This window comes from Macaca mulatta, chromosome X (genome assembly GCF_049350105.2).
Source record: "Macaca mulatta isolate MMU2019108-1 chromosome X, T2T-MMU8v2.0, whole genome shotgun sequence".
Taxonomy (NCBI): domain Eukaryota; kingdom Metazoa; phylum Chordata; class Mammalia; order Primates; family Cercopithecidae; genus Macaca; species Macaca mulatta.
The window spans coordinates 41,488,351-41,501,303 of record NC_133426.1 but is presented as its reverse complement, the minus strand read 5'-3'; the positions used below and the strand labels follow the sequence as shown (position 1 = coordinate 41,501,303).

Genomic DNA, 12,953 nt, shown 5'->3' with positions numbered 1-12,953 from the left:
CCGTAATAAATATATGTTGCAGGCTTGTCATTTTGTTTTGTATTTTTCAATAACTTTTTAGGTTATAGTTGACAGACTATTAGAACAATTTGCTTCATTTTTATTACCATCAATACTGTTCTTCTGTGTATTAATAACATTTGAATAAAATGAAAAGTTTTTCAAAATAATTGTTTTGCCTGCCATAAAAATCCATTCATAATTTTTAACTTAAAAGAATTTAACATTATGTAAATCTTGTATCATATTTGTACTATTACATATCTTGTTTATTTTTCAGGTATTGGAAGAAATTTCATGTTATCCTGAGAATAACGACGCAAAGGAACTAAAGCGTATTTTAACACAACCTCATTTCATGGTAAGTAATAATTAAACTTCCATAGAACTGAAACCTCACTTTCAAAAGAAGTTTTTAAACTACCCTCATAAAATGTAGCCAGCTTCATCTCATGCATTTTTATCCATATCATATGAGACTACTAAGATTACAATACCAGGTAATACCAAATATTTTAAGATTCTTTTGTTTACTTTGTGTCACAACCGTAAAGATACTCTTGGTGAAGTGGCTTTTCAGGGACTATACTCATCAGACAAGGGATTTTCTTTCTTATGGGATAGTCCTTTAGTCACTGGAACTGTTTATGTTACTTAAACCACAAAGAACTAAAATTAGAGACAGTTTTCAATAATAAAGAATTGTCTGAATCTAGTTGATATATGGGAAGAATTACATCTCTTTTGACAATGCAAAACTGCTGCACTTTCTTGGTTCATTTCTACTATATGGAAAATGGGGATAACACCTGTATTTAGCCAAATATAAAGCTAAATAACTAAACAAAGCTCAAAATAGATAAGATACTTTTCTGTGGAAAAAGGTCCATGCTTATCTACCTAACTGCAATACAAAAACACAATTACAGATGGAAATTCATGTTGAATATACCATTTTAAAAGCATTAACCACATCAGTTTATGTGGGAAAATATGTGAAAAGTGGAAAATTTACCTCACTGCCCTTTGGGAGAAAATCTGACTTAAAAGCCTTGTTCTTATTACTACTATTGCAGATGATACTTTGAATTTTTATTTATGTATTTACTTTTGAGATAGAGTCTCACCCTGTCACCCAGGGTGAAGTGCAGTGGTGCGATCTCAGCTCACTGCAGTCTCTGCCTCCCAGGTTCAAGCAGTTCTCCTGCCTAAGCCTCCCGAGTAGCTCAGATTGCAGGCATGCACCACGACACCTGGATAATTGTTGTATTTTTAGTAGAGACGGGGTTTTACCATGTTGGCCAGGTTGGTCTAGAGCTCCTGACCTTACCTCCAACCTCAGCCTCCCAAAGTTCTGGGATTACAGGCATGAGCCACCATGCCTGGCCACAGGTGACACTTCTAAAATAATAGTAACAGTATAATATATGTATCAAAGCAATTGCCTGTGAGTTATTATATATATGCTGTTTTATGATAGTGTTTCTAAACCTTTAACCAAGTTATTGAAATAATTTTTTTTTTCCTCAAAGTAACTACCTGGAAAGAAGCAATTACCATATTCATCCTTCCTAACTCTCCCACCCAAGCATTAAATGCTGAATTCAAGTATAATCCCTGAGAGTATTTGACTTTATCCTATGATAACAGCACTGTCCAATGAATTACCATTAGGATACAGGTTCTAATGCCTGTAGATGAGTGCATTTTTACAACCTAGGTGCATAAACACAGAACTTCGTTCAAATCTCACCTCTGTTGTCAAGATCTCTTGTAACCTCTCTACACTTCTCTTGGACTTTCTCTTCTCTAACTGTTTTCCACTTGTTTGTATTCACCTGCATAACATTCTAATGCTTTCTGGCCTGCCAGAGCAGGTCCCTTCCTGGTGAATGAGCCAGGGCAATTTTTTTTTGTCCTTCCATATCCCGGCCCAATTTTGTTGTTCTCATTGAGCTTATGATCTCATTTAGTCATTGTGATTATCTCTATTTCACAGAGCAGGAGAATGAAGAAACTATATGCTTTGTTAATAATCCTCAAATTTGATGAATCACAAATATCTGCAGTAAAATTACCGTTAATATTATCTTGTTCACTGTTCCATGCATATGTGCTGTGTTTCCCCAGATTATAATTCATTCCCTTTTAAACAGCAAGTCTTCTATAGTAGGGGTCTGCAACCCCTGGGCCACTACCAGTACCCATCCGTGGCCTGTTAGGAACGAGGCCGCACAACAGGAGGTGAGCAGCAGGCCAGCAAGCATTACCACCTGTGTCCCCCTCCTGTCAGATCAGCCTAGGCATTAGATTCTCATAGAAGCGGGAACCCTATAGTGAACTGTGCATGCGAGGGATCTAGGTCGCATACTCCTTATGAGAATCTAATGCCTGATGATCTGAGGTAGAACAGTTTCATCCCAAAACCATCCCCTGACCTCTGTCCCCCACCCCCACCCACCCTGCCACCATCTGTGGAAAAATTATCTTCCACAAAATGGGTCCCTGGTGCCAAAAAGGTTGGGGACCACTGTTCTATAGTATAAAAGTGGTTAAAGCTGTGAATTCAGATGACCTGGGGTTGAACTCCATCCTTGCCACCCTAACTTTATGAACTCTGACTCGTGGAGTCAGAATAAGAATTAAATAGCTGATATATCTACTGTGCGTAGCACAATGCTTGACATATGCTTAATGCCTAATAGATGTTATCTAATACCTATTATTAGTTGCTCCATAGTATCTATCATTTATAGGGCACATAGTAAGTTATCAGTAAAACCTTGAATGGATTAGGAACCTGCCCATTTTCAGATAGGTTAGCCTGTCCTTGGCTAACTGCTCTGTGCAGTGTTCCATAGCTAGAAACAGATATATAATAAATTTTGGACCAGGCACAGTGGCTTATGCCTGTAATCCCAGCATTTTGGAAGGCCAAGGCAGGAGGACTGCTTGAACCCAAGAGTTAAAGACCAGCCTGGGCAACATAGGGAGACCCTATCTCTACAAAAAATTAAAAATAAACTAGCCAGACATGGTGGCACATGCCTGTAGTCCCAGCTACTTAGGAGGCTGAGGTGGGAGGATCACATGAGCCTGGGAGGTCAGGGCTGAAGTGAGCCATGGTGGCACCACTGCACTTCAGCCTGGGCAACAGAGCGAGACCCTGTCTCAAAAAATAAAAAATGTCAGGCACTGTGACTCATGCTTATAATCCCAGCACTTTGGGAGGCTGAGGAATGAAAGTCATTTGAGGTCAGGAGTTCGAGACCAGCCTGGCCAACATGGTAAAACCTGTCTCTACTAAAAATACAAAAATTAGCCAGGCATGGTGGCGGGCGCCTGTAGTCCCAGCGACTCAGGAGGCTGAGGCAGGAGAATCTCTTGAACGCAGGAGGCAGAGATTGCGGTGAACTGGGATTGCACCACTGCACTCCAGCCTGGGAGACAGAGTGAGACTCCATCTAAATAAAAAGTAAAAATAAATAAAAGCCTTCCAGGCCATTGTAGGGAGTCTACAGTTTTCTCCTGATTGCATTGAGATGACACTAAGTGATGGCACACAGGAAAATATCTGATCTGTGCTTTGCTGGAGCTGATGTGTAGAGAACGGACTGTAGCGGGGATAAGTGTTTAGGGAGACCAATCGGAAGGCTGTTGTGAGAGGTGATAGAGGCTTGGAGAAAGGTGAGGATGGTAGAACATGGGCAGATGGGGTTTCTGTGTTGGAGATGGTTACATACAAGAGGACTTGCTTGTGGTTGGGATATAAGCTGGTGTGATTAAACCCATTTCACAATTCAGAGAGGAAATTGTGCCCTAACAAGGTAAAGAGACTTGCTTAAGGTCACTCACCTAGTCAGTGGCCTCAGTGAGGTTCAAGCCAGATCTTGCTGGCACCAAAGCCCATGCTCTTAAAAGTCAGTTGATTTAATGCTAATCAGTTTTCTAATAAATTTAAGTTGAGCTCATTGGTCATTCCCAAATAAGCTTATGTGTGGATAATATCTTATGTGGGAAATATAATTCTGAGATAGAGATAGATAGATAGATATAGATATATATATAATAGATATAGATAGATAGATATAGATATATATATAATAGATATAGATAGATAGATATAGATATATATATAGATATATAGATATAGATAGATATAGATAGATATAGATAGATATCGATAGATATAGATAGATATAGATAGATATAGATATATATAGATATATATAGATATATGCTATGTTAAATGAGCTTTTAGATGCTGAGGCTTTCTATCTTATAAGCATTTTTTAAATCATAGTTTCAAAATCTTGGTATTTTTAAAGAAATATTAATAGCTAAGGGGAAATATGTTAATACTTATAATTTTTTTATTATGCCAAGGTTTGGGAGTTATTCTTGGCATATTTATAATTTCAGACTTATTTGCTCAGTCACCCAAATTTTTCTTTGCTTTCTGATTATTATAACATGAGGATTTAACATTGAATTGCCCAACACTGAAAATGCAGCTACTTGTAAATATTTACAGTAACTAAAGGGAGAGGAAATAAGGGTAAATTTAAACAACTTTAAAACTCTGTGGTTTTTTTTTGTTTTTGTTTTTGTTTTTTAAGAGACAGGGTCTTGCTCTATTGCCCAGACAGGAGTGCAGTGACACCTTCTTAGCTCACTGTAGCCTTCCTGGGCAAAGCAATCCTCCTGCCTCAGCTTCCCAAGTAGCTGGGACTACAGGCATGCACCACCATGCCTGTCTACTTTTTTTTATTTTTTGTAGAGACTGGGGTCTCACTTTGTTGCCCAGACTGGTCTTGAACTCCTGAGCTGAAACAGTCATCCTTCCTTGGCCTCCCAAAATGTTGGGATTACAGGCATGATCTACCACACCTGGCCTAAAATCTGTATCTTTAGAGGTCATCATAAAAGAATATTATCTCACTGATTCCTTTTTTAGTTGTTCCATTTGAAAGGCTGACTTTTTAAAAAGAACATTCCCTTTGCTTGTTGCAGTTGTAAAATATGAAACATTAAATAGTCAGATTTTTTCACTCTAGTCTGATGTTGTTAGTTGTCTTATACATATCCTTACTATAGTACAAAAAGTGAAAGTGTTTTTTTCCTATTACGTGATTGTTATGTATTTAAAACTGACAGCTATTTCAGCTTAGTAACAACTGCTCACTCATATGTCTTAACATATTTGAAGAAAAACGTTCAAATTTTGGTTTCTCTATTTTTTATTTTACATACTCTTTTAAGCTTTTAAAAAGATAGTCTGTAAGTGGCCCCCTTTTTCTGTTTGGATATGAATTAGAACTTTAGGTTAAGTTTCATTTTATGGTAGCAATCATTTACAGTGCCAAATTGTGGTTAATATTGAGTATGACCTTATTTGGTGACATCATTTGAGCATATTTCTTTTAAAGTCCAGTTTGGGTATTATTTTATTATTGTGGGCTTATCCTTCCTTGTAAATAATGCATTAAATACAAATGTTTGCTTATATAATTTAAAAGAATGAGTAGAGGCCTGTAATCCCAGCACTTTGGGAGGCTGGGGTAGGTGAATTGCATGAGCTCAGGAGTTCAAGATCAGCCTGGGCAACATGGCAAAACCCCGTGTCTACAAAAAATACAACAATTATCTGGGTGTGGTAGCACATGGCTGTGGTACCAGCTACTCGGGAGGCTGAGGTGGGAGGTTCACTTGAGCCCAAGAGGTCAAGGCTGCAGTGATATGACAAACATAATTTTAGCAAATGAAATGTTCCAGTTTTTATGTTACCGATTTTTGCTTTTTGTCCTAAATCTTAGTTTCTTACGTGACCACAATTAAATCAGAAAAAGAGGGATTTGCCCACATAGCACAGCCTCTATACTTGGGCTCAGGAGTACCAGTACAGGGTGCAGTCAGGGTACTGGTGAGGAAGCCATGGTCCCCAGGGCCATCACGGAGCCCTACTTTCAAGCTATGTATTGCTTAGTGCCCCTTGGTGCTCCTCACCCAAATCCCAGTTTAGACCAGTCTTCTGAGATTATGTAAAATATCTGCCATTTCCATTAGAAACCCAACTGTGTATAATATTCAAGGCATATTCTTTACTGGTGACAAATCAGCATTATCTTCTTTATGATTTTACCAGATTGTTAACCTTTTTTTTTGCCTAGTATGCATGCCTTTAAAATTAAAATAGCCAAGTCATGACTTTTTTAAGCCTTTTAATAAAATAACTTAATTTCAGATGCTATGAGTTACATTTTTAAAGCAATTTTAATTGCATTTCATTATCTGCAGATATCTCATTACCACACAGATCACAAATTAAAATAGAACCGAATTTATAGTTAGCACACAAGAAAATATAATCTGTGTAAAGCTCCAGACATTCCGATAGCTATAGATTCTCTTTGAAATAGAAATGTTCAAATATTTATGCTTATTAAAAAGGGTTTATTATGATGGCACAAAAAGTGTGGTCAGTAGAAGGACGTTCTTTTTCAGGGAAACAAGGGACATTTTTTTTTTTTTTTTTTTTTTTTTTTTGAGACGGAGTCTGGCTCTGTCGCCCAGGCTGGAGTGCAGTGGCCGGATCTCAGCTCACTGCAAGCTCCGCCTCCCGGGTTTACGCCATTCTCCTGCCTCAGCCTCCGGAGTAGCTGGGACTACAGGCGCCCGCCACCTCGCCCAGGTAGTTTTTCGTATTTTTTTTAGTAGAGATGGGGTTTCACCGTGTTAGCCAGGATGGTCTCGATCTCCTGACCTCGCGATCCGCCCGTCTCGGCCTCCCAAAGTGCTAGGATTACAGGCTTGAGCCACCGCGCCCGGCCAACAAGGGACATTTTATTGTTGAAGTTCACCAAGCTGACAAATAGAGATGTCAGTACAAAGAAATCACTTTCTCTTTGTTAATAGGCTTTGCAAAAAGAAGTCATAATAATAATTCTCAACTTATTTTTTATTTAAACAAGTGCTCCAAAAAATATAATGAACAAAACAATTTAACATGTTTAGAGTTTGAGTTCCATATCATATGTGATATTTTGGAAGATTACATTTTTAAGGTACATCTGTATGTATATTTTTTCTTTTTCTAAATCATATGCTATAAATTATTTTCATCCTTTGAGTTATATAAAAGTGTCATTGTAAGTGCTTTGATGAAAGATATTTGCTCAATACTCCAATTATTGCACCATTTCTTTTTAAATTTGTTTCAATTCCAAGCCCCAGCACAAATTTGCCAACTCTATTTATAGATGATTCTTTTGGCTAAATTATTTGAAATTGTACCGTCTGCTTTCATTTGAACAAGTTAGTTGATAACACTTCTGACCCAGATAGTCATCAAACACATCTCTTCATTGATTCACTCATTTATTCACTCATGTTTTTAAAAATCTATTTATCATGATTATTTGTCACAAAGAAATTGAGATATAGTTGTATGTCGATATTACATACTTTATGTTCTCTTTAGATGAGTGATACCTTTGAGAGGAAAAGAATGAGATATGTTTATATAATAAATTTGTTGGCCCCATGTCTACAAAAAAAACTTTTAAGAATTAGCCGGGTGTGGTGGCATGCACTTGTGGTCCCAGCTACACAGAACGCTGCAGAGGAAGGATCGCTTGAGCCCAGGAGATGAAGCCTGCAGTGAGCTGAGATCTCACCACTGCACTCCACCCTGGGTGACAGAGTGAGATCCTGTCTCAAAATAAATAAATAACTAAAAATAAATTTCTGCTGAAATAGTAATGTTATTAATTTTTTTTTCTTCATAAAACATTAGGCCTTACTTCAGACACACGACGTAGTGGCACATGAAGTTTACAGTGATGAAGCATTGAGGGTCACACCTCCTCCCACCTCTCCCTACTTAAACGGCGATTCTCCAGAAAGTGCTAACGGAGACATGGATATGGAGAATGTGACCAGAGTTCGGCTGGTACAGTTCCAAAAGAACACAGATGAACCAATGGTAAGTAGGAAAAGAAAATTTTCAATACTCTCATAAAATCCCAGCATGGGTTAGATCAGCTAACTTCAACCTATGCTACTAGGAGTTGGGGAAGGAGGGAAGACATTAATAGTTTTAAAGAAATGTTTCCAGATCTTCAGTTCCCCCCTGCCCTTCTTTTCTAGAATTGTTCTGCCTGACACTGTGTCTTAGGCATGCTGGTTCTCTTTCTCACCTCTCCTTTCACAATTGCCCTTCAACCAAAAAAAGGGGAACATACTGTAACATTCCTCCAGAGTGTAAAAACCTCTGGGGCAGCAAAGAAAGGACAATTTGACGTATTTGTATTGGTATTGAGAAAGTGAATGTCTAGTAACATTGTAAAAATCATCCTTTTATAAATCTTATAGTTTTCAGATCTTTTGCCTTCAACAAAATTAGATGAAGATTAATTCATGGGGCATTCAAAGAATTGAGTAACATTGCTGAAATGAAATTTCTTCCATTCCCACCTACCCACTTAATATGAATCAGTTTACTCAGTGCTTGGGAGTAGAGCTGGAATAGAATTGATGCTGAACCTTGCCTCATCATTCTCATAGAATTCTCGTGGACTGAGAAGATCAAGGAAAGGCTCCTTGATGTTAACTGAACAGAGCAAGGGGAGTGAGGGAAGCAGGGGGATACCATTCAGGCAAACCAGATAGCACATGTGTAAACCTGGTAAAGGCTCTTATCATAGTTTCCTAATGGAAAGAAGGCACCATGGCTGAACTGCAGACAGCAAGGTGAGTGGCTGGAACAGAATCATACAAGTGTTGGAACACATGTTAAGGATTCTGTTCATTATCTTAAAAACAATGGGAGGCTATTGAAGACTTTCAAGCAGGAGGATAATATCAGATTTTCGTTTTAAAAATATCACTCTAAAGAATGTATGAGAGGGGTCAAGAGTGGATGTACAGAAACCAGTTAAGAGGCTGTTACTGCAGTAGCGCAGGGCAGATATCATGGAACTCTGAACTTGAGGGATGGATGTCAAGATGGAAAGAAGTGAACACATTTAAGAAATAATGAAAGAGTAAGTAAAATCAGTAAGCCTTAACAATGGATTGACAATGGGACTGAGGGAGAAGCAAGGATCAAGGACAGCCCTTAAGCTTTAGGTTTCTAAAACTGAATGGACGTTGAGACAGGGAACATCGGATAAGTTCCAAGTTGGAGGAGAAACCATATCTTTACAAGAGGAAAAAAATTCAAATTTACGCATTCATATCTTTTTCCTGAGAGCATAGAAAAGGGATATTAGGATATAGAAAAACAAATTTACCTACTTCTAAAAGTTGCCTTTTAGATTAAGGGAAAAGTTATAAAGCAGTGATTCTATGACCACGATTTTTGGCGAGCCCTCAGCTTAGACATTTCTTGTCCTAATTCTCATTTAGTAATCTTTGCCCGTTATACAGTATTATCTTGCAGCACATGGGGGCATGCAGATCACCTCACCCCTTCTGGTACTATCCAGACAACTCTTTGGCTTAAGAGAGCATAGGCTACAGCAGGTTTTGGGTGTCTTGGGCAAATCACTTCATGTCAGTGGGCCTCAGCTGGCTCATCTCTAAAAGCATAGTTGACTAAATGAATGATCCCCAGGATCCCACCTAGCTCTGAAAGTCTCTGTTTCAAAAAAAAAGAAAGGAAACATAGACTGAATAAAAGCGTAAAACTACATCCCTGAGTTACTTTTCAGAAAGCATAAAATGGTGTTGAGTCTCCCTTGAAAGTCTCCTTCCAAAAGCTCTTCTGCCTTTAGTGATCCTAGTGAAGAGGTATATTTCTTCTCCTTTTGATGAGTTTCCATGAAAACAGGAATTATTTTATGTGAAATATAAAATATATATTTTCAATAATAGAATATAAATCTCTAATACACTTAATACAACTTTATTTGCTTTCTTAGTTGTCTTATTCAAAGCATTATGTTACTGTGCAGGATATTCCTATGTGATCTATTTTGTTTTTCAGACCCTCTACAATGTGTCCATTCCCCAAGGGTGATATACTCCTGTTACACACCTCTGTTTTCCCATTTGTAGCATCATACTCATAATTATTTTTTTTATTGATTGGGATTCCCATAGTTGCAAGTGACAAAAACCAAGCTTGAACTAGCTTACAAAATCGAGGAAAGGCTTATATAAACAGGGAAAGGCCAGGAGTATAACCTTCCTAATATCCCCCCTCAAGCTGGTAGGTTCAGGAGTAGGCACCTAACCCACGCTATGCCAATCCCTTCCCTAGAATTCGTTAACTTGGGAACAGAGAGAACATGAATCAGCTCCTCTCTACAGAGAAATATTTGGGACCTACAGAATAATAAATGTTAACTACAGTTGGTTTGAGGTGAACTTCCCCTGGCCATGAGAGACCCTTTTTGTCTCATTTGCTACTGTACCTAGCAGAGTGCCTGCCTCATAGTAAGTTCACGTTAATGTTAGTGGAATGAATACATAAATCTATTAGTTTCAAGGGTGGAACCTCTATTGTACTATCATTTCCCTTATGAAATTAGATTTGACTTACACACTAATTTACAGCATTTTTCCAGGAACACTTCTCTTAGTAGCCATACAAGCTGATTGAATGTACAAGTTGGAAATGAAACTTGAATATTACAATTGAATCTTAGGACTGGAAACATTTTGATAAACCAATTTTTCACATTGCTCGCCTACCACTTCTGAAAACTGCAAAATAGGAACCATGCAAAGTTATAGTTTGTGGAATGGTACAAATTAAGTTTAGAGTATAAAATATCAGATATTTTTATCAAGCTTTCCGACAGTGTTATTCTCTAGTGAAAAATAAGAGACACAGTCCCTACCCTTAACTGTCTCAAATTCAAGGCCACTTTCCAGCAAGGGAGCCTGTTAAAAAGTACAGATTTCTGGGCTGCATTCCAGGCCTCCTGAGCTTACATCTAAAGAGTGGGTTTAAGAGTCAGCATTATTTAAAATTTCCCTGTGTGATTCTTAGGATTAACCAGATCTAGTGCAAAAATTATGCTTATGAATGCTTGTTTTTTTTAATAGTGGATTATCAGAAAACAAAAAGTGATCTACTCTGTAGAATAGTATTCTGGCATTAAATGTGACTGTAGAACTTTCATTTCTGGCCAAGATAGAGTAACTGGGACCAGATTTATCCTCTCATTTGAAACAACCCAACATATAAAAAACAAAATTTCATGAAAGAACAGTTTTCAAGACAGTAGACATCAGGCAACTAAGGACAGTGATCTCTTATGAGACAGGAAACAAGGTGACCCATATGAATGCCCCACCATGCTGCCTTCAGAGAGTTTCCAGGCCATAGCACAGGGAGGGGAACTAAGGCAGAGTAGGCAGACTCCCTGAATTGAGGGGACACAGCTGTGAGTCTGGGGAGACCAAAGCAACTAGAGTTCATAGGACAGAGTACTGAAGAGGAGAGAGCTGCACACAGAGAGAACCTCAGATCTGTAGAGGATCTCCCTCAAGTATTCAGCAGAGTATCGATCATTGCATGTCTGATAGGAAACTCCCCAACACTGAGAAACTCCCCAACACTCTCCACTTTGAATGGAGAAAAAAAAACATCCAAAAGGATTGGAAGGAACAGCACCTGACACTATCTGTTCCCACCAGGCAGACTAGAAAAATTTCTAATTCGTGGCACATTGTGTAGAGTGCTCAGGGAAATCTTATCTCTGTCATGAGAAGTAATTAGCCACAAACTGACAACTGCTCCAAACCTGCCTAATGGATCATGAAAGCAAGACCTAAAGGATCAAACTATGTCCGAGTAACTGATCTAAGTCTCAGAACAAAACACAAGAATATTTTAGGAATACAAAAACATCAAGTATGCAACAAATTCACAATGTCTGACATCTAATCAAAGGTTACTAGGCATGTAAAAAGACCAAAAAGTGTGACCTATAATATGGAGAATAATCAATCAAAAATGACATAGAACTGACAGATAATAGAATTAGCAGGAAAATACACTATGGGATTAATGGCAGATTAGACATTTCAGAAGAGATTAGTGAACTCGAAGACAGAGCAATAAAAACTATCCAAAAGGAAATACAGCCAGAAAAAAATTTTTAAAGATTAAAAGAGCATGGCTGAGCTGTGGGACAACTTCAGTCAGCCTCATACATGGTTAATTGGAGTTCATGAAGAAGAGAGAGAGGAAAAGAAAGAAGAAATGTTTGAAGAAATAATGACTGAAAACATTCCAAACTTGATGAAAACTATAAACCCACAGATCCAAACACCATGGTAAACCCCAAGCACAAGAAACATGAAGAAAACAATACCAAGGTACATCATAATCAGACTGCTTAGAACCTATGACAAAGAGAAAATCTGAGAAACAGAGCAAAAAAAGAAAGAAAGAAAAGAAATTGGGAGACTGAGGTAGGAGAATGGCTTGAGGCTGGTAGGCAGAGGTTGGAGTGAGCCAAGACATCATGCCACCGCACTCCAGCCTGGGCGACAGAGCAAGACTCCATCTCAAAAAAAAAAAAAAGAAATTTTACACAAAGAGGAACAAACATAAGGATGACATCAGTGTCTTATCAGAAGCAGTACAAACAAGAACAGTGTCATAAAGTACTAAAAACAAACATTTCTCAACTTAGAATTCTAAACCAAGCAAAGGTATCTTTCAAGAATAAAGGCAAAATAAAAATGTCATCAGACGTACCAAAGCTGAAAGAATTCAGCCAACCCACACTGGAAGACTCACAGTATATTTAGGACATTCTTCAGGCAGAAGGAAAATGATAACAGATTAAAATCTGAGTCTACAAAAAGGGAATAAAGAGCACTGGAAATGATAGCTATGTGGGTAAATCTATAAGTTCTTTTTCTTATTACTTCAATCTCTTATAATTGGCAATTTAAACAAAAACAGCAGTGTTGGGCCGGGCGCGGTGGCT

At 38.0% G+C, this 12,953-nt stretch overlaps 1 protein-coding gene across 22 annotated transcripts in view; it reads left to right on the top strand.

Moving 5' to 3' along the window:
- CASK (calcium/calmodulin dependent serine protein kinase) overlaps window positions 1–12,953 on the top strand; it is a 407,963-nt gene that overhangs the window by 341,161 nt on the left and 53,849 nt on the right. For all 22 annotated transcript variants that reach the window (XM_015127198.3, XM_077987861.1, XM_077987857.1 and 19 more), the window contains 2 exon segments: window positions 281–361; window positions 7,796–7,984. In XM_015127198.3, coding sequence (XP_014982684.1) covers window positions 281–361; window positions 7,796–7,984 — 270 coding nt within the window.